Raw genomic sequence first — 23040 nt, forward strand, 5'->3', positions numbered from 1 at the left:
TTTGTCACTAATACTACCTGAATACAGAGAGTCAAGTATGGCTTCTCTGACAATCCAAGAAAATTAAGCTGGCAAAGGCAGATTAGCCACACAGATGTATTTTTTTAAATTCCCTATGTCTGGTCAGAAGAGAAAGAAAGCTAGGGAGATTCCTTGAACCAAGGCCCAGTTCACAATGAAATCATGTTTATTCTTCAAGGTGTTGAGTATAGAAGACCTGTGGGATAATTTTTCAGTCCTCTCCTTTAGGGGAATAAAATTTACATTCCAACACGTAACTCAGAAACAAACCCATTGCTTCAGATTCTGGAGGGAATTTTTTTTTAAAGAATTATCTCTTGTAGACACCATTACCAGGAGAATCAAGATGGGGCACAAAGAGGAGGGATAGCAATAGCAATAGCACTTAGACTTATATACTACTTTACAGTCCTTTACAGCAGGGGTCTCCAACCTTGGCAACTTTAAGACTTGTGGACTTGAACTCCCAGAATTCCTTAGCCAGCTTTGCTAAGGAAAGTTTTGCTGGCTGAGGAACTCTGGGAGTTGAAGTCCACAAGTCTTAAAGTTGCCAAGATTGGAGACCCCTGCTTTACAGCTCTAAGTGGTTTACAGAGTCAGCATATTGCCTCCAACAATCTGGATCCTCATTTTACCGACCTCCAAAGGATGGAAGGTTGAGTCAACCTTGAGCCTGGTGAGATCCAAACGGCCAAATTGCAGGCAGCTGCCAGTCAGCAGAAATAGCCTGCAGTACTGTGTTCTAACCACTGTGCCACCAGGGCTCAGGAATGCAAAATGTTTGGATGGATTCCTGTCATTGTGTCTAAAAACTATATATACTCTAAACTATAAATCACTGTGCAGAATTCAGGTTGATGAAAAATGATTCAAATTCACAGAGCTAGACATGGAAAGTGAGGATTAATCAGACCAGATCTGAAGTCATCTAGAACAGGGGGGGTCAAACTGAAGGCCCAGGAGCCGGAGCCAGAGCCGGAGCTGGAGCCAGCCCGCGGGGTGCTTAAAACTGGCCCATGGAGCTGGCCTGGAAATAGCACGTGCGGTCCCCCCATTAGCTAATAGGTAGCCCTATTTTGGCTACCAGAGGCACCACAGGCCAGTCCTTTGCTAACCCCCCCCACCCCATTTTGGCCGGCAAGGTGCCACAGGAGGCGTCTGTTCCATCTCCCCCCACCCCACCCCACCCGACCCCACCCCACCCCACCCCACCCCGGCCTGGCCCGTGGAGGAAAACTACAATGCTGATCCAGCCCTCAAAAAATCCAGTTTGACACCCCTGATCTAAAACAATCTGAATGCTATATCCTTTAACTGAACTTGATGTTATGGACAGTCATGGCATCAGTTAAATTATTTTTTATTCTTTATTCTTTATTCTTTCTTTCTTTCTTTCTTTCTTTCTTTCTTTCTTTCTTTCTTTCTTTCTTTCTTCATTTGTATCCTGCCTCTATTGTTTTACAAACAATTCAAAGCAGTGAACATATGCAACATACCTTCCTCCTCCTGTGTTTTCCCCACAACCACCACCCTGTGATGTGAGTTGGGCTGAAAGAGAATGACTGGCTCAAAATCATCCAGTTGGCTTTCATGGCAAAGGTGAGACTAGAGCTCATAGTATCCCACTTTCTAGCCTGGTACCCTAACCACTAGACCAAACTGGCTCTCTAATTATACTTTATTTAATATATTTCTATATCCCTTCCTATGCCAAAGTGTAATGAAGCAATTAAAATATCAGTAAAATATTTAAACAATATATTATATAAATATAAAACATTAGCCAATTAAAATATATTCATTGAAAAAATGGAGTGGAAGCATCTTCTCCTATACTGGAAAAGCCTGGGTAATGAGATGGTCTTCAAAAGATGCCTACAAGGTTTTCTCTTTAGTGGCTCCTGAAAGTCAGAGGCGAGAGCATTCCATAGGGGAGATGTCATCACAGAGAAGGCCAATCCGCAACAGATACCAGATATGTAACAGGATTACTCCTGATTATCTCAGGGAATCACTGGGTCTTTTACAGTGAATAGGATCTATCTAGGGCCTAACATGTGATGACCCAAACCTTGAACTTGGCCTGATAGTTATTTGGTGGCCAGTATAGACACCTCAAGGGATGCGGTGGCTCAGTGGCTAAGATGCTGAGCTTGTCGATCGAAAGGTTGGCAGTTCAGCAGTTTGAATCCCTAGTGCCATGTAATGGGGTGAGCTCCCGTTACTTGTCCCAGCTTCTGCCAACCTAGTAATTTGAAAGCACATAAAAAATGCAAGTAGAAAAATAGGAACCACCTTTAGTGGGAAGATAACAGCGTTCCATGCGCCTTTGGCATTTAGTCATGCCGGCCACATGACCATAGAGACGTTTTCAGACAGCACTGGCTCTTCGTCTTTGAAACAGAGATGAACATCGCCCCCTAGAGTCAGGAACAACTAGCAATATGTGCGAGGGGAATCTTTACCTTTACCTTTTTTATAGTCACTTCAATTAAAGTTTGACATATTGATTACATGCCATCAATTCATTGCTAACTCTTAGCAACTAGATAAATTTTCTCCACAATGACCAGTCCCTAATCATTATGTGTTTTCAATGGATATGTCTTTATGACAACATCTTTATGGGAAACTTTTCCATTTCACTTCCATACCTGTCTTAGAATTTATCCTCTACTATTATGATGTCACTCTGAAGCTATCCATGAGCTAGGACATCACTATGACAACCTAGTTCCTATATTCTGTACTGATAGAATTTCTTCCATCACTTTGAGGCTGCAGGACTGGTATCTAGGTGTTCAGTCATATCTTGGCATGGTGAGAATATAAAAAGTCCCATTACAATGAGCCACCACAAAAAAGCTGGTAGCCCTGGTCCTGCAGGACACAGGCCTAGTTCAAGGGCTGCTGCCTCAACTTCCAAATCAAGCCCATCACATAAGTACAAGGACTATGCTGCTGTTGTGATCGATACAGGTACTGGCTACACCAAGAGTGGTCTTGCTGGAGATGAAAAGCCAAGATCCATTGTGCCAAGTATTGTGGGAGTACCCAGGTTCAGGACGAAGGAAAGTCCATTGTACTACATTGGAAAGAACATTCCACAACGGCGTGCAGAGGTGAGCACACATTTGGTAATGACTCATGGTGTGGTCACTGATTGGGATGCTCTAGAGATGCTGTGGCACCATATATTTTACACTGAACTCAGTGTATGCCCTGAAGAGCTGGCTGTGCTGGTTACAGATGCTCCTATGTCTCCAACTACCAACCGTGAAAAGATGGCTGAACTGTTGTTTGAGAACTTTGACGTTCCAGCCATGTTTGTTGCTCATCAGTCACTTTTGTCAGTTTATTCATATGGACGCACTGGTGGGCTGGTGATTGGTTCTGGCTATGGAACTTCCTACACTGCTCCTGTCCATGATGGATATATCTTGCCACATGCTACCTATCGCCTGGACATAGCAGGCAATGCTCTGACAGAATATTTGGCCAAGATTATGGGAGAATCTGGGAACCCTTTTCAAAAGGAAGAAATGGAAGTGGTGTGCCAGATCAAGGAGAAGTGCTGTTACGTCCCTGAAGAGTATGAGGCTGAGCTAAATGCAGATGAGAAAAAGTATCTCATGGACTACACTCTTCCTGACAGACAGGTCATTTCCATTGGCAGTGAACGCTTTCGCTGTCCAGAAGTCCTCTTCAATCCTACCATGCTAGGCTACCCAGAAGTCGGACTTCATGTCCAAGCACTAAACAGTGTTAATAAATGTAAACCAGAAAGACAGGCAGACCTGCTTTCCAATGTCCTACTGGCTGGTGGCACCACCATGCTCCGTGGCTTCTCTGAAAGAATTAAGAAGGAACTGCAAAACATGGAGCCCAAGAGCAAAGTGGGCATCTTAGCTTCTCCCAACCGCAGTTTCTCTGCCTGGCTGGGTGGCTCCATTGTAGCTTCACTCAATGCTTTCCAAAATGTGTGGATCAATCGACAGGCCTACGATGAGAAGGGACCTTTCATTGTCCATCGCCACTGTTTCTGACCAAGGGGATGAGCCAGACAGCTGAGACAGGCTGAGCAGAGATGAGGGTTCAAGGGGCATCTCCTCAACAACATGCTGTTTTTGACTACACAGCTTCTGAGTTTGTCTTATCATTACTTCTGGAAATGGGTATGAACAGGGGAATCGCGCTCAGAGCTATCAGTTCATTTGCTTGTGACTAAGTGTAAAGGCATTGTAATTAACACACATCAGAAAGCACTGGACTGGAAAAACCTGCATCAGGAATTTGTTAAAATCCCTTTCAAGTACAAGAAAACTTCAATAGACTAACATATACAGTTATGTACACTACTGATGGTTAGAGATAAAACCTTTCCATTCTAGAAGGCATGATTTTTTTACATACACAAATGTAAAGAAGGTGTCAGATACAATACATACCACGCTTACATTTTCTCATACACATAATTGAACCCGGTAAGGAAATAAAACTCTCATCACCCATTCTGCACATTGGCTATATTACTAAAGCTTAGCATGTTGCACTGATACACCAGAATTGGAGAAAAAGAGATGAAAATAAAGGACTATTTAAATTATGTGGCTGTTGCTTATAAATACTATAATTAGTGAATACTGTACTGTCACTCCTAATAAATGCTACTGCTAGATACAGGATCTCATTCTGAGAATATGAGCCTATGGCATACATACGGAACTGCCCAGAGTCATAAATTAATAAATAATACCAGTAAGGGAAACTGAGATTGAAATTTGTGCTATTATCAAGGGACAATAATAAAGAAGTAGCAAATAGGTACCATCTGTTGATAATGAGGGCATTCCTCCTCTATCAGCAGGTCACTGGGTTTGATGCCAGACAGTGCAAGAAAGTAGCTTGTCCAAAGTCTTTTTCTTACATAGCTCATGTATGAACATAGATATCTCCTTTGTCTTCTCCCCTTAAACAACACTACAGCTGAGATATATTTATAATTATCTCACAGCTACAGAGTGTACGAGCCTCAGTCTAGCTCTCTGCCCAGAAGCATGTTTTTAAAGTGGGGAGCAGAGATTGATGATGTAGTCTCTTCTCTCATGTCTCCGGAGCCAATGTGCCAGGAACTTTTGAGATGGTCTTACTCCCCAAAGACCTGTGGATTCATTCTGCATCTTTTGCCCTGTCTCCATGACAATCTATGTAATTACCACTGGCGGACTATTTGTTGCCATGGCAAATTTAAATGCATACTGATCTTTGTGTGTTACACTCTGAGTCATTGGCTAAGCTGCTAGTCACCCAGCTGGGTCTGAGCATAATGTTGCTTGTTTAGCTCCACAAGAAAGGAACCAAACAGCTGGGGCTGATCAGGAAGGATTGCTTTACTGAAGGAACATTAAGGGTCTTAAGACATCTTAGGATCTTGAGCCTTAAATGAGACCATCTATCAGTGAATAAATTGTCTTCTCCCTATTATTCCCAACATAAACATTCCTAACATTGCTGGCAGTTTAAAACAACCTGTGGACTCGTTCTTTGTAATCTGAGCAGTTTTGACCTAAAGGTGAGTAGCGTCTTTTTGACTTAAGTGATGGCTCTATGAATGAGCATCAGAAAAAAGCAGCTGTTTAAACCTGACTAGATCACTGCAGGCCTCAAATACACAGGGAAGAAAGACAGCAGGAATGATGTCATGGTGGGAAGAAAAAAATATTCAAGAGCTAAAGCTGTTTCATACATCATTCCCCCCCCTCCCTTTTTGGAAATAGTTTAGGATTCTCAAACAAAACCCAATTCCTTTTAGGAAGCTTTTAAAAATTCTGCAATAATCCATTTAATATATGCACACATACCAACATATATGGAACAAATACACACTTATTTATATACTTATTGTCCTGTTGCCTGCATAATACAGGTATACCTGATATGGGCCACTTCTATATAACCTAAGAAAAGTTCTATGCCCCATGAAATAAGCAAAGAAAAATAACCATAGTTTTCTTAGCATTGAATGTGAGATGTTAAGGCTGTGTTCTAGGTAATAAGAGTAATATGTAAAGCAAACGGATCAACTATTTGGGCAAACTCTGGATGCAGAATGGGACAACTCACCACAGCTAACCTGTTGTGGCCAATTTGCTGTGGCCAACTTGCCAGGGCCAATTTACTGAGGAACAACTCTCTACGGGACAAAGTGCTGCAGGATTCACTTACCGATACTTTATTTTGTTGACCACGTTTTCATCATCTTATTTCTTGTATCAAAGGAAACAATTTATGAAACAGACTTCAATGGATAATTAGAACTGCAGAAAAAACAATTGCTACCAAGCTACCTTTCACTGTATGCTGCATGAGTCAAACAGAGGGCTGTGAAAATATCTACAGACCCCTCACATCCTGGACATAAATTGTTTCAACTTCTACCCTCAAAACTACGTGATAGGGTTCTGCGCACCAGAACAACAAGACAGAAGGACAGTTTTTTCCTGAATGCCATCAGTCTGCTAAACAACTAATTCCCACAACACTGTCAAATCAATTACTAAGACTGTATTACTATTCTTCTCCTCCTCCTTACTAGTACCTATCTCTTCCCACTTATGGCTATATCCATGTTGCTTGAATCTTTACAACTTATATTATTTTTATTGTTTCCTAGTATGATTTGATTACTTATTAGTATCCTATGACTATCATTAAATATTGTATCTTATGATTCTTGATGAGTATATATATATATATATATATATATATATATATATATATATATATATATTATGTACACTGAGAGCACATGCACCAAAGACAAATTCCTTGTGTGTCCAATCACACTTGGCCAATAAAGAATTCTATTCTACTTTTTTAAAAAATCATTCCTATGGCTGCCAACTTTTGTAATGGTTTGATGAATAATAAAAGGAATTAATCCCGTCTTGAATTGTCCTGTGGAGAGTTGTTCTGTGGCAATTTGGTCATGGCAAGTTGTCCCGTGGTGAGTAGGCCATGGCAAGTTGGCTGCAGCAAGTTGGCAGTGGCAAATTGGCCACGTTGAGTTCTCCTCGATCTCTCTGGATGGGCATTCTGAGAAAAAGCATAGACCGGAAAAAATGAATGTGTTGGTAGTACTTTAGTAATACTTTTTGCCAGGCACTCTCTCAGGCAATCACAAAAGGTGTCTGGAGATTGGAAGAGCACAACCCAGGCTTAAGTTCAGCTGAATCCCATCAATGCATAAGCAATAGCTCTCTATAATCACTTTAACTCTATCAATTAGACATGTTGTAAATATTGAGCCATGTCTGCCTCCTGCTGATTAATTGGGAGTTATACTTGAGGTTACAACACAGTGCAAAGATTAATAACTGTGTATCTTGCTGTTTTCAGGCTGTATGATTAAACTCTTGATTCAAAGCTGAATCTACAGTGCTGTGCTAATTCCCTCAGGCTTACACAGCAGTTAATTACAGACAGAGGTGGTCGGCATTTAGTATGATCATAGCTCTTGCTTTGGAAGTGCAGCCCCTCTCAGCCTTGGCTGGAATGCACCCAACCATTTCGCCTTTCTATTGTGGCACAGGTTTGGCTATGTAGCCACACTATCAAGGTCACTGTTGAACTGGTCAGTAGCTAGAGAATTCCATTAGAAGCTTGAGAAATCTGTTTCTTCTCATGTCCCAGGTCTTGGTTTTGCTGCAAGACTTTATAAAGTTGGTCTTTGCAGTCAAAGATATCATGAAGTTTCCAAATGGGCCATGACAGTAGTCTGGTCTCCTTTGATCTGACTACCAGAGCAATCCCTATTACCAGCTGTACCTCAAATCCCACTTCCTGTCATGCTGATTGTATTGTCCAAGCACAAACCAGAAAGATCCAGAGTTGGACAATTCACTTTAGAATCCAGATGTTAGCATAGATGCCTTTGATTTCCATTCCATTTAACTCAAGACAATTCCACATATGTATGTAGTTAATTCATCCAAAGTAGAAAATTGCTGGTGTGCTATCTTGTAAGAGCAAAGGGCAGCACATTAAAAAAATATAGTTATGCCTTTGGGCTGTTTATGGAAATCCTTAAATGGGTATTATTTTGTACTGGTTTTTGCAACTTCCCAGAGCTCACATCTGCATCACTTTTTGAAGGAGTTTCCATGTGTCTTTCTCATTATATCCAATTTCTTCTCAATAGAAGAAACCTTAAATAATCACTGGATTATTCAAAATCTTGACACATTTTGCATTTTAAATAGATACTAAAATAAATTATATATTTAATCCTCAATGTACACTAATAACATTTATTGTGCTTCTGTTTCTCAAAGGAAGAAAAATAGACTTCCTCACATCAGATTCAACTCTTGCTAACTACATGAATATATTCTTGTAGGGTTTTTTGGCAAAATGATGAACTGGTTTGACATTATTTTTCCAGGAGATGATAGATGATAGACAATAGACGATTGTTGTGCCCCGTCAGCGGCCTGTGCAGTTAGTAGCTGATTCCGACAGCGAGGAGGCTGGTGTGGTGCTGCGCCAGCAGCCTGTGCAGCTGGCGCTTGAGTCAGACAATAAGGAGGCTGGAGAAGATGTGGTGCCAGAGGCAGAGATTCAGCCAGGTGTGATGCCAGAGGCGGAGATTCAGCCAGGGCCTTCAGAACCTCCAGAAGCTCCCATAAGTGAAGAGGAAGAAGAGGAGGAGCCTCTACTCGATGCATGAGTGTGCAGAGCTATTAAAAGGCAGGAGTGGCTCCTCAGTAGGAGGTCTCCTCGAGACTAAGGCTTGGGGCTAATTGGCCACTCCCCTAGCTTATTTAAGGAAGGACGATGACTGATGCAATTTGCAGGAAACAACTTCGTTCATATTCCTTCGCGTCTTGATTCCAGAAACATTTGATTCAGCTCTTGTTTCTCTCTTGTCAGTTTTCCTGCAAATTGCTTCTGGGCATTCTGCCAACCACAGTAAGATTACGGTTATCTGAAATACTGTACCTCAGAATTGAGTTATTATTCTTTGGATTCTTGTTGGCTGTTAATGAAGTTAAATTAACAGCCCTTGTTAAAGACTGATTTAAACTGTACTTGTGTTCGAACAACTACTAAGAAAGCATTAGTAGTCTTTAATTAGTAAACTAAGGTTTGTACGGACTTCGTGTGTGCTGCGTTCTTTGGGCCTGTAGCTGGGGCAGAACAATGGTAGACGATAGACAATAGACGATAGACGTGATAGATGACAGATAGATAGATAGATAGATAGATAGATAGATAGATAGATAGATAGATAGATAGATAGATATAGATTTTAACTCTGTTGTCTACAGCCCTGGGGTGTCTAGTGGTCATCTATCCAATTTCTAAAGCTCTGAATCTGCTTAATATTTCTATGGTCAATCTTTATGAAGTGATAGATAATTTTATATAACTTAGATCTCCCTGGAAAAAACTTCAAATTTAATATTTCAGAAAAAAGAAGTAGTTTCCATTAAAATATGCCTCTGTTTTGTACATGACTCAGAGGATGACACTGTTGCATCCCTGGTCCCAAAATAATGGACTTGGCTGGGCAATCTCCCACTTAGACAATTTGCATAAATATCCCAGAAAGAACTGAAGTCCTGTCAGAAGCTGAGGTAGTAGGTTCCAATGCAGAAGATATTAGCTATTATATAGGAAGTGAGCCACTGATAGGGTATCTGTTCAGAAACATGGCCTATCTTCTTGAGAAAGTCTCATATTCCCTCTCAATCAGCCTTTCAAAAAATATATATAAGTCTTTGTCTAAAAACCAGAGTCTAATCCTAACCCTAAGAGTCCAATTTCTTCTCCAGAAAAGTCAGGGCTTGTACTTACATGTCCCCAAAATAAGCTGCATGTTTGACTTATCTGTAATCTTGGAGGTTTTTCAATGTCCTTTCTATATCTTTCATAGTCAGTAGCAAATTAAGCTTTGTTCACATGTAACTAATCTACTATTAATGCATTATGGTTCACTGAAGTAACTGAACTGCCTGGATTCAATCAGTGCACTGAATCATAAGCTACCAACCACACCAACAGTATTCTCACAACAGAATGAGCTGTAAACTACCCAATTACAGTTTAGACTAGTGTTTTGCGCAACCCCAACTCTTCTTCTACATGATCTCCAGCTATTTGGTTCATATTCCCTATTCATCTCTATAGAAATTAAAGTTTTGCAGGGATTCATTTGATCAGACAAGATAAGAGATCATTAAAGACAGTTTTTAACTCCATAGAGTTCCAGGTTCATTATCATACCCTTCAGTCATTATAATTGGAAATGATGAGATCTATACTCCAATAGTTCATGTGGAGTAGGTTAGAGAAAAACTGGCTTATTTTATTTATCAAATTTATATGCTGCCCAATTGCTAATGATGCTGGGAAGCTCACAACCATCTCAGAAAACAAGCAAATAAATAAAACAATTTAAAAGGAAGAAGAAAGAGATAAAAGATTGGAAGAACGGTTTAGGATCTAGTAACCCATAGGTTAAAAAAATAAACATATGAAATGAGAGTTGATATTATAAAATGGCAATGAAAGAAAGTTGAGATGAGCAGCAAAAAATGGACATGGAGAATGAAAAAGGATGTGGCCCAGGGGTGAAATGTTACCAGTTCGGACTGCTTCACCCGAACCAGTAGTAAAAAAATGCTAAAAAAAGTTTTTAAAAAGTTCCATTGATCACGCAGCACAGCTGATAGTCACACAGCTGATCATTGGACCTTTTTTTTTTTTTTACTTTTTAAGCATTTTTTTTACTGCCGGAACCGTAGTAAAAAAATGCTAAAAAAAGTTTTAAAAAAGTTCCGTTGACCACGCGGCACAGCTGATTGTCGCACAGCTGATCGTTGGAACTTTTTTTTTTTTTTTTTTTTACTTTTTAAGCATTTTTTTACTGCCAGAACCGGTAGTAAAAAAATGCTTTAAAAAGTAAAAAAAAAAAAAAGTTCCAACGATCAGCTGTGCGACAATCAGCTGTGCCGTGCAATTTATATTCACTAGACAGCAGGAAATCCTGCTTTCTAGCAAATCTAAATTGCGTGGCACAGCTGTTCACCCCCTCCCCCACTGTTCTACTTACCTGTGCAGGTTCAGAAAAGGCTTCTTAGCGCCTGCAGTGCGCATGCGCGCAAAGCGTGCAGGCACGCACAAAGTGAACCAGTAGTAGACTTCAGAGCATTTCACCCCTGATGTGGGCCATCATCATCCTAGTTAGATTTGCAGATCTTACTTATTGCTACCCATCTTACCTTGGATGGTTGAAATACTAAGGTAATTGCTACTTAAGATGACCTGTTATCCAAAGCAGAACATCCAGTTTCAGCCACAGTTTTGTTCCATACAATATCAACCTTGTGAACTCACTTAACAAATGTCTCACTTAACAACATAAATTTTGGGCTCAGTTGTGGCCATAAGTCCAGGATTACCTGTACTCCATAACCGGGCACAGGACATCTCCATGATGAAATCCTTTTTAGCAGAGTTTAAATATCTCCTACAAACATTGACAGGATTGAGGTTTAAAATAATACAGGTAGTCCTCGACAATTGAGCCCAAAATTTATGTTATTAAGTGAGAATTTGTTAGAATACTGTGTGTGTATAGCAAAATCGCCTTGCAGTCTTGTTTGACATAACCTTTATTAATCTGAAACTCAATGAACAGTTATTTATGTAACTTATTGAATTTTAATTTCATTATTTATTTATTTAAGTTTGCAAGTTTAGTTTCATTTTGTTTATGAATATATAAATTCATTGCTTATGTATATTGTTTCATTATTGTTTATGTACTAATCTGTATTATTGTTTTTATTATCTTTTACAGAAGTACCTGTCCTCTTTTTAATATATTTGCAAGTATGTTTGAATGTAATTAATAAATGTACAGTTATGATGTTATTGATTTATCTGTCCATGTGTAGGTGAGGCCCATAATAGTCTTGTTCCATCACTTAATAATTCTCTCGGTGGCCCTGTAATTATGGTTATGCCATGTAGGATCAATGTTCAATTTAACAATCTTTGTCCAACCCAGTACTATATGTTATACAGTATTATAAATATACAATATGTATTTTACATCATTGCTACATCGAAATTAGTATTGAAAGCTTTAAGCACATTTGTGACTTGCAATTAGGAAAGCTCGTCAGATTTATGTAGTATCTGTCTTATACAAACAAGTATAACCCATTGTATCTGATTGGAATAAGGAAGTGTGGGCTAAGTTCTACCATAAAAGAAATTGCTTTCTGAAAGCATATTAATGCTGTTTAAATATGTAGAAAAGAAGCAAGCTTTGCACATTAGTTGAGGCTGTAATTAGTTAGAGATGTAATCCAAGTATTCTGGAGGCTGCTAAACCACCAAGTGTAATTAATAATGGAGGCTGTGGTCATTCTGCGCATGCAGGAACCATGAAGGATCTACCAAAGTGATGTTTGTATGCATTGAGTTCAGCTCACGGTTGATCCCTATCAATCCATGCTTATAAATCAGTGCACGATAACTAGCATAGAGTCTACTGTGTTTGAAATCATTCCCATATCTAGAAAGACTATGAGAAGATTCATATGACCTTTCTCCAAGTTATTTCAAATGCAAGCATCTCAGCCAAAACAAAAACAAAAACCCAACATGGTCTGAAGTCCCAGGCAAGCTCTGTCAGTGGGGATTCAAACTAGGAACCTTTGGGCACTAAGTCCTCCTCAAAAGCAGGTCTGCTGTCCTGCAGCCTTCCCATTTACCAGCTTAGGACTTGTTCGCTTGCTTCCAGCATCCAAGAAAAAGGAAGCGGTTTCTCTTCCTATGCATCTCTGCCATAGCTACTGTCAAGCCAAATAAACCACGCTGATGATAACCCAAAGGGCAGGTGCTGGAGAAGTCAGGATAGGGTAAATTTCATTAAGTCCAACAAAATAAGCAGATTCAAGTGGGCAAGCATGGTAATTTCAAATGAGAAAATCATGACAGTTGTAGGCATCCAGTTCTGGGAAAGAACAGATCATTGAAAGGTCATCATTGCTGATGACCTTTCCACATTGCTCATCAACTTAATCTGTTTTAACATAGTGCTTCTCCCAGATTATCTGATATCCCACAACTTTAGAAGTATCAGGACTCTGTTGGCTACTGCAGGGAAAATGTATGCAAGATCTTTCTGGTTTAAAAAGAAGGAATTCTCTGTAGGCTTTGATGTGGGGCAAGGAGGGAGGGTGTTTAATACTTTCACCTTTATAGCTAGATGTTTTCCTTTTCTTCCGTAGGTGAAAATGCACCATTGGGAAGAAGTAGCGTGTGGAATAGAAAAAGAACCTCATAATTAGTCTCTATTGCTTGCTACTCTTCGCCATTCTCATACAGAAATGGTGAGAAGAAGGAACTATCAAAGAACTTCCAGAACTCAGACTCCGGTTTGCAAAAGTCCTTTATAACTGGATCATAACTGAAGCAGTTAGCATTGTTGAATGAGTTTCAAAAGTTATTCTTGCTATTCAGTGTTATGAGGAGGTAGAACTTTTACCTCCCTGAAAGGACATTAGATAAAAATCTCAGGTTCAATCAAAACCATTTTACATGAATGCAGGCAAATATATGTCTCCCCAAATAATGTTGCAGGATCCAATCTGAGTTGGTCACTGGGACCAGAGATTTTATTTCCAAGCATTTGGACTTCTGCTGGAGCCACTCAGGGAACTTCTCAGTCTCCAGGGTGTGTGCAGGGGGATGTTCTATGCATAGTATTTATGTGGTGCATGGTTGTATGTGGCTTTTAGCTGTTGATTGGGGTGTTTATGGCCAGCTATTAAGTTGTTGATGGTTGTTTCCTTGTGCTGCTTTGCTGTCAGTTCCTAAGTACCTGGTAAAATGGTGGCAAAATCAGCACTCCTATTGATTGACATGTGTCTTGTTTCCCAGGCTTCAATAATTTCTCTGGCTATTTTTGTCCCTGCTCAGCCAACAATCTTAGTAGCTGTGAAATTGAATGCATGTCCTTGTTCATTGCAATGTGAGGCTATCAATGAGTTGCCTAACCACTTACTCATCTTTTTGTAATCTGGTGGTTAGCTTCCTGCCCTTCTGTCCTACATAATCACAGGGGCAACTCATGCAGGGAATCCAGTAAATTACATTAGGAGTTTCTTCCACCTCCAATCAATCTTTGTACTGCATGATTTAATACTACGTATAGAATAGCCCAGTGCACATAAAGCTCCTTGTGATTTATCTATCAGCCCGTTTTTAATTCCTTACATTTGGCACTGAGCCAGCAAGCAAGCCAGAGCACCATATGCATATGCAAGGGATAAAAGATATCATTCTTCTTCCTTACTAAGCAAATCTTGAATTGACAGCATTGCACAATATTGATGCAGTCAGGATAGTTCAGAAGCAGCATTTCTGTCATTAGTTAATTGACTGTAAGTTTTTTGTCTTCATTATTCTTTTGTTTTCTTTCTGCAAGCAGGAATATGATATCAATATTGCTTTCCACTTTCAGCAGACTCACTACTTTCAAGGGCAGATTATTTTAATGACCAGGGATTTCTCTTGGCCATCTATGTCCACCTGTCCCAGATACAGGGGATTCCAGATATTAACAAAAAACACTGACATTTCTTCATCCCAGATGTTACGGTTTGCTCCCTTCTTAAGCACAACATAGCTTTCCTAGGTTGCAGCATACATTCAGCAAGGGTAATTTGATTAAGTTGCATCATATGCCATAGGATAGGCTTCTCTGAGCTAGTGCCCTCCAGATGTGTTGGTTTTCAATAAATCCCAGCCAGCCAGCATGTTCCACGCTGGCTGAGTTTTATGAGACTTGAAGTACAATATATCTGGAAGGGAAACCTTGAACAGTACAGAAGATTGCTCTAAGGAAATACAGGGGGGAAATGTATCTTGTCAGGAGCAGGAATTTATTCTTCACCATGAATTACCTATGATATCAAGCCAGTAAGCACATTTCAAACAGTGAAGAACATGACCGCTCTTTAAATAAAAGGCTAGATAAACTGTTAGATTTGCCCAGCAAGGGCCTTATAGTATGTTTTTAAATGACAGTGAAAATAAACTCTTATAAAATCAGTGAACATGAAGTTCTGATGAAGATTAACTTTGGTTTTATTCTGTTTCATACAACCAGCCAGCGCTATCTAAAATGTTTAAAAGATTTCCAGCTGGGATATTTGCCCCTTCGGGTTTCTCCGCCTCCCAACTCTTCCCAAACAATGGCAATCTCATGAAACTCTTGGAGGGACTCTCCTGCAAAGACTAAGGAAGGTTCAAGAACTCACTAGCCAAGGTTCATTGCAGGAAATGGTACAATGGCATTTCTACAGCAGAGACACCCCTCCCTCCCCACAGGCTAAAAGCTGAGTCATTGCTGCACCCACCCACCCCCCAGAAGTACAGGCTCATGAAAATTCGGAGATAGCAGAGAGCGGTTTGCTCATTTGCAGGAAAGGACTCTTTGGGGAGAACTTGCTTGCATGTGGTTCTTTTGGCCAGTTAGTTTCTACAGATTTGCATTCGTGAAGAATGCATAAGTTAAGATAACCTTTATTATAATTCTGATGCCCGTTCTCAAAAAAAAGTGTACATGTGCTATATAGATATAGATATAGATATAGATATAGATATAGATATAGATATAGATATAGATATAGATATAGATATAGACACACACACACACCTATACCTATACACACACACACACACACACACACACACACACACACACATGCGGTATATGATACAAAGCTATTACACAATCTTGTTCTGTTTCGATAGAAGGCAACAAAGAAAACCCGTCATGGAGAGGATGTGTAGCATCCCAGACAATACTGTGGACCCTGGTCAAGCAGCAGCTCTTATATGCCATGTCTTCGACACAAGAAAATGAAATTCCAATAACAGAAGAACCAAAGCTTTCAGTTTACAGCATGCCAGCGCTTAACTATCCCTGGCAACAATCTAGACCAGAATTCCCCAACCTTTCCGGCTTTGCAGACTGATGGGAGAGGGAGAGGGGATGATTTCACGTGCACGGCCAGCAAGTGTGTGCATGCGCAGCTCCATTTGCACAAGCAACATGCACCCATGCACGCCACTCATACAAATGGAGGGTGCTTGCACACGCTGCTTGTGCAAATGAGATGTGCATGCACTCACCTGCCATTTCTGCAGCCCAGTTGCAAATAGGTTAAGGCCCACTAGTGGGCCGTAGCCCAGAGGTTGGGGTCCCCTGATCTAGACATGGTTTGGGGCTACCATAATTGGCTTGCAAAAATCCAGATGACCACAAACTATTTGCAAAGAATTAGAGTTTTCTGCATCTCTTTGCTGCTTTTTAGAATTCAGTTGAATTGTTGCCACCTCAGATATGGTAGCCTTACTATGGCTGGTCAGTTTTAATGCCAGGCTTTGGCCAGGCCTGACACTTCAGATATCTCTGAAAAAATCTTTTGATTTATTGGTTCCTAACTGACATCTTATGTGCTTGTCAGTTTGTTCTGCTCGTCATCCTGAACTCTGTAGAACAAAAGCCAGATGACACAAGGCATCCCATTATTACCCTACTCTGTGCATGAACTTTTAAGGAGATACATGAAATCCTTCTGGGGATTATCTATGGTGTACCTTTGAATTCATTTGCTTCCCTCAGTACTTTTCAGTTATTTCATTTGAATTCTCAAGTTTGCTGCATGTTTCTTACTGAGCAAAACTGTGGGATAACAACAACTTGCCTAACGAGATTGAAGGATCAAACTGCCTATAGAGTACCATGATGTTAGATTACAAATACTTATTTTGCCTCTGGAATTTCACACAATCATAAATCAGGTAGTCTCTGAGATTACTTTTATTAATCTTCTTGTGAGACACACACGTATGTTTACGTGTATATGTACGTGTACGAATATATAACAGAAGCAAGCATCCATTGTCACTTGCAACTTTCTTACAACCCCTGGTGCCCACCAGGATTCAAACAATTAAATTATATAACAGATTGCCAAACTGTAACAGCCCTATTTCCCATTTTGCTAGCACAAATAAGCAGGAAAGGAGGCACATTATGCCACTGGTGGGTCTTACAGTATGACTGTTCAAGCTTTAAAGATGATTCGAAAGGTGTGTGAAGGCAACACAACATGGACTTTGTAATACCAACAACATGGATTTTGTAGTACTGCTATACTTGCTAATTAATGTAGTTATTTTGTGTTTTAATTTGATTTATTTTTTTTTATTTTTTTACCAGACCATTACAGACTGGAATGTAGAATGGATTGATAACTTCTTACATTCCTAAACTTCAAGATAAAAAACTGTCTTTGCTCTCCAGATCAGAATGTTTCCTGATAAAAGAGGGCTTGTTAATATTAATTGGGGATCTGGTTTGTCTCTTTGTGAAGTCCAAACAACTTTTCTCATTAACATCTTAAATTTTATGCCCCTGCTTTCGATCTCATTTAAATGGACATGTGTGCTGTTACATGTAATATGTTTAACTCCATGTAACTGATTTTCTATGCAATGGAGGGGTTACTTTTGTCCTGTCCAATCAACTTTTCTTTTTTATTCTCCTTTGATGTCTTAACTATAAAAAAGACTGAAAGCTAAAGATCAAGGTTCCCTCTTTGAATGAGAGGAATCCTTTTTTAATTCAATTGAATTCAGAATAGAGCTGGAAGGAATCTAGCCCAACCCTCTGCTCAACCAGGGAACCTTATACCATTTCAGACAAGTGGTTGTCCAGGCTCTTCTTAAAAACTTCCAGTGATGAAGCACCCACAACTTCCGAGGGCAAGCTCTTCCACTGGTTAATTGTCCTCACTGTTAGCAAGTTTCTCCTTAGTTCCAGGTTGATTCTCTCCTTGATTAGTTTCCATCCATATTTCTTGTCTTGCCTTCTGATGCATTGGAAAATAGGTTGACTCCCTCTTCTTTGTGGCAGCCCCTCAAACATTGGACTACTGCTATTTTTAATCAGAACATTCTGAATAAATAATAAAATGATCACTTTGTTTCATTGAAAAAACATGCCAAGCCATATTTGGCCCTCAGATAATAATAATAATAATAATAATAATAATAATAATAATAATAATAATAATAATAATAATAATAATAATAATAATAATTTTATTTCTATACCGCCTATTAAAAGCACAAAGACAGACATCAATTTAAAAATAATTAAAATTATTAAATAATTTCAGCTCAGATTTAAAACCCCAAATTTAAAACACCCAATTTAAAATCATTACATTGATAGCCCAGCTGGCAGAACAACAGGGTCTTGAGGGCACAGCGGAATACACGGAGGTTGGAGGTCTTACGCATTTCCGGGGGCAGTTCATTCCACAGGGCAGGGGCTCCCACAGAGAAGGCCCTCCCCCTGGGTGTCACCAGCTGACATAACTTGGCCAATGGCACCCTGAAGAGACCCTCTCTGTGGGAGCGGACTGGCCGGTGGGAGGCTATTGGTGGCAGAAGTCGGTCTCGAAGGTACCCAGGTCCTATGCCATGGAGCACTTTAAAGGTGGTGACCAGTACCTTGAATCGCACCCGGAAGACCACTGGGAGCCAGTCCAGCTCGCGCAGGAGGGGTGCCACGTGGGCACAATGAGTTGCGCCCATGACCACCCGTGCGGCCACATTCTGGACCAGTTGGAGCCTCCAGGTGCTCTTCAAAGGGAGCCTCATGTAGAGAGCATTACAATAGTCCAGCCGAGAGGTGATAAGGGCGTGAGTGACCATGCACAAGGCGTCCCGGTCCAGAAAGGGCTGCAACTGGTGAATCAGGCGAACCTGATAAAAAGCCCCCCTGGCCACGGCTGTCATATGCTCTTCTAAAGACAGCCATGCGTCCAGGAGGACACCCAGATTGCGAGCCCTCTCTGTGTGGGGGGGTAGAGATTCACCCCCAATAGTCAGCGATGGCACCAGCTGACTATATCGGGACGCCGGGATATATCGGGATGCTTCCAATGTTTTATAAAAGCAGCACCATTTTGTTCTTTGTTAAAGAAGAGATATCAGATGTTTATGTCAAAAATCCAGATAGTCACTAATGGCACCAAAGAAGACTCTTTGGTGCTATTTCATGATGATCTGGTTATTTGCAGATCATTCAAAGGCCTAATTCCACAAAAGCCTGGAAACAAGATGATGTTACTTTAAGGAATCCACTAACAAAATAATCCCCTGTCTGTACTCTGAAGTGGTATAGCCACACTTAGATTAAGCAATGTGATTGTTGTCCTTGTGTTTTTGCTGACAAGGTATACTTTGATTGCTGTGTAAGGACTTTTTTTCATGATACTCCAATTATGCAATTAGTCTTATACTAATCCATTATTAAATGGATTAATAGCTACATAATTAACAGATCTTAGAAAATGCTTGTTAATGAAGCAATGCACGAATTTTTCTAGTGGAGTCCATCAGGGATCTCCCTCTGCCCAGAGCTAATTTATATGATTAACAGCTATTTTAAAGAAAAGAAAGAAAGTCATAATAGAAAGTTTCAAGGAGATAAACATGGGTGGATGATAGGGCCATTATTGAAGTAAAGTCTCCTGATTGTTGGATGGATTTCAGCAGTGTGCTAGTTAGAAAATGCAATGCAGTGCTACAGTTAGGTACATTTTCTAACTGTACTTTCTCCCAAAAGCAAACAGCACTTCTTTTCCAACATGGCACTCACTTATTAAGTACCGGCATACTGCCCTGGTCAGCATGGTGGGCCATCAAGTCAGGAAATGTACTCCATCATCTTATGACATCAGGTTGGGGAAGTCTGTGGCAACAGGTCAGCCAATGGGGACTGTTTGGATAGACATGGTAACAGGTAAGCCAATGGGGACTGTTTGGAAACTGAAACAGTATTTGTTTGTATGGGGCCATAAGAGACAGTTTGGAGCAGTGGTGAAATGTAAAATTTGTTACTATTGGTTCTGTGGGCGTGGCTTGGTGGAGGGGTAATGTGACTGGGTAGGCGTGGCCATTTTTTTTTAAGCATTTTTTCTACAACTTCTTCAGCCGAAAAGGTTTTTTTAAAAAAATGCTTTTAAAAATTAAAAAATAGCCTCTGATGATCACGCAGCTCAGCTGGGCATGGAGGGGGGGGGCAGGGATTTTTGCTACTTGTTCTCCGAACCACCCGCCATCATCGCTACTAGATCAGGCGATCTGGTCCGAACCGGGAGCATTTCATTTTTTACTACCGGTTCTGTGGGTGTGCTTGGTGGGCTTGGTGTGGCTTGGTGGGTGTGGCTTGGTGGGCATGGCAGGGGAAGGATACTGCAAAATCCTCATTCCCACCCACTCTGGAGCCAGCCAGAGGTGGTATTTGCCAGTACTCCGAACTGCTCAAAATTTCCAATACCGATTCTCCAGAACCTGTCAGAAACTGCTGGATTTCACCCCTGCTCTGTATCTCTCTACTCTGTAATGACTTGCTTCTATGAATATTGCTTCTGTGTTCCTGATATTGTATGCTGAATTCTGCTGTATGGTATTGTATATAAAGACGTTTTTTATATAATTTGAATCCTGCTGAATTGTCTGATTGTGTGTGCTGCAACAAACTCTGACAAAGTCTACTTCACAAATGAAACTGCACAAAGTCATGGGCAGTGTCCATGAAATAAGGAGGAAGAAAGAAAGGCATCTGAACTGGTCAGTCCCCTATTTAAGTTGCCAAAGCCTGTTTCTTACAAATACAGTAGGCATCATGTTGTGCCAACAAACTTTCCTGGACTCCTAAAGAAACCTTCTTCCTATGATACTTCCAGATAGTCAAAGAAGAGTGGGAACTCTGAGTCCTGCCTAACTGCCATAGTTAAGATGACGAAGCCTGAAGACTTTCTATACCAGCAGTACAAGCTAACACTGTTTTGATTTTGAATCATTAATATCTGCTTATATTCTGCTCTCTGTTCTTTTTCATCACTTTTTTTTTCATTCTGCCTGTCTGCCTCAAAACATCCTTAATAGAGCATCTTTGTCAATAACAGTAGTTCTAAGTCCCATTAAAGGACTTTTGTCAGTGCAGTATTTTTGTCACTGGATGCCTTCAAAATTCTTCTGTGTTTTTCTTCCAATTCCAGTCTTTAATCCCTTAACTTTCTATGCTCATCATTTGGAATTCATTTGATATCATATCGTATTGTATTGCATTGCATTGGTAATTGTAGTGATACGGCTTTGTTTGAGGTCAATATTCTGAGAAATCATTAGCTGTTTTATCATTTTGGAATGAAAGCAGAGCTGCGCAAAATGCTGCTGGTCTTGGTAAAACTGAAAATAGGATTTTTAACCAAAAATTGTGGTTTCCAAGTGAAGTTTGTCATCACATCCTATAGTCTCTACTGGTTAGGCCAGAGGTCAGCAACCTGCGGCTCCAGAGCCACATGCGGCTCTTTGGGCCCTCTGCTGTGGCTCCCTGTCGGGTGATCCCATCACTGACTGGCCCCACCCTTCGCCCTCCCCTCCCAGTCACTCCTTGCCTAGCCTGAGAAGGTAAGGGCGACAGGGGATGGAGAAGCGGCCAGGGCAGAGACAGAGAGATACAGAGAGAGGGGGAGAGAGAGAGAGAGACAGAGAGAGATATACAGAGAGAGAGGGAAAGAGGGGGGAAGGGAGGGAGGGGAGAGATATATATGTCAAAAGGGTTTTGTGGTTCCCACTGTTTTTTAACAACTGGTTCTCTGCCCTAATGACCGACTGGGTAGGCATGGCTAGGGGGGGTCATGTGACTGGTGGAAGTGAGTGACATCAAGTTGGCCACACCCACCAGGTTTTGTGGCTCCTGGTGTTTTCTTTTCTGTGGGAAACGGGTCCAAATGGCTCTTTGAGTGCTTAAAGTTGCTTTAACCCCCTGGGTTAAGCTGTTGGTTTGAGCTCCGAACTTGGCAATTTGGTTGCAAACGTTTCATCACCATCGATGTCTCCTCAAAGGGTGACGAAACGTTTACAACCAAATTGACAGAGCTCAAACCAACAGCCTAACTACCAACCTGAGCTACTAATATTTAAACACATTTCAGTCTCTACTGGTGACTAAAACTCAATACCTCACTCCCTCTGTTCAACCAATGTCCTGCATGCAATGTGTGAGTTTGTCATGAGTTTGTCATGAGTATCTCCCAATACCAGGTTGAAACAATGCCTAAATAATTGACATGAAAATGATGACCTTTAATTTAAAAGTATGAGAATGCCTGCTTAGGGAGAAAAAAAAGTATTTTTCAATTCAAAATATCTGATTAGTATCAGGTACAAGAAACCAAGATTGACATGAGAAGTTACTTCACAGTACAGGTAGTCCTCGACTTACAACAGTTCATTTAGTGACTGTTCAAAGTTACAATGGCACTGAAAAAGTAAGTTATGACCTTTTTTCACATTTATGACCATTGCAGCATTCCCATGGTCATGTGATCAAAATTTGAATGCTTAGCAACTGCTTCATATTTATGACAGTTGCACTGTCCCGGGGTCATGTGATCCCTTTTTATGACCTTCTGACAAGTAAAGTCAATGAGGAAGCCAGATTCACTTAAAAACCATGTTACCAATTTAACAACTGTAGTGCTTCACTTAACAACTGTAGCAAATAAAGGTCGTAAAATGGGGCAAAATTCACTTAACAAATGTTTCAATTGTGGTCATAAGCAAAGACTACCTGTAGTTTCTTTCTTGTTATTTGCCTATAGGCAGGAATCTTGCCAGACTAAAGCACAGATCTGCATAACTATTTGATATACCTTTTGAAAAGAGAGGTAGGGGCTGCCCTGCCTTTTTTTTCCTGCATACTAAGGATTCCACACTGAGTTGCCACTTCGCTCTTTGGAAAAGACCTCCTCCCTCCTGTGTCTCTGTACTACATTCCATCAAACTGGTAATTTCATAAACATGTGTATTTCATTTTCTTGTTAGCAGTATAAAAATGGTTTGCCA

General features: G+C 40.5%; 1 protein-coding gene across 1 annotated transcript; it reads left to right on the top strand.

The window, feature by feature from the left end:
• Nucleotides 1-2867: 2867 nt before the first annotated feature.
• On the top strand, nucleotides 2868-4067 carry LOC139309618 (actin, cytoplasmic-like). The gene has a single exon (XM_070933748.1). The coding sequence runs from the start codon at nucleotides 2868-2870 to the stop codon at nucleotides 4065-4067; it is 1200 nt and encodes a 399-aa protein (XP_070789849.1).
• Nucleotides 4068-23040: the final 18973 nt, after the last annotated feature.

The sequence above is a fragment of the Pituophis catenifer genome, unplaced genomic scaffold (assembly GCF_029215685.1).
Source record: "Pituophis catenifer annectens isolate HBS135680 unplaced genomic scaffold, rPitCat1.0.hap2 SCAF_2, whole genome shotgun sequence".
Classification (NCBI taxonomy): Eukaryota; Metazoa; Chordata; class Lepidosauria; order Squamata; family Colubridae; genus Pituophis; species Pituophis catenifer.

Bases quoted from the DNA above. Each gene is read 5' to 3' on its own strand.
- LOC139309618 (XM_070933748.1), top strand. From the start codon at position 2,868: ATGAGCCACCACAAAAAAGCTGGTAGCCCTGGTCCTGCAGGACACAGG.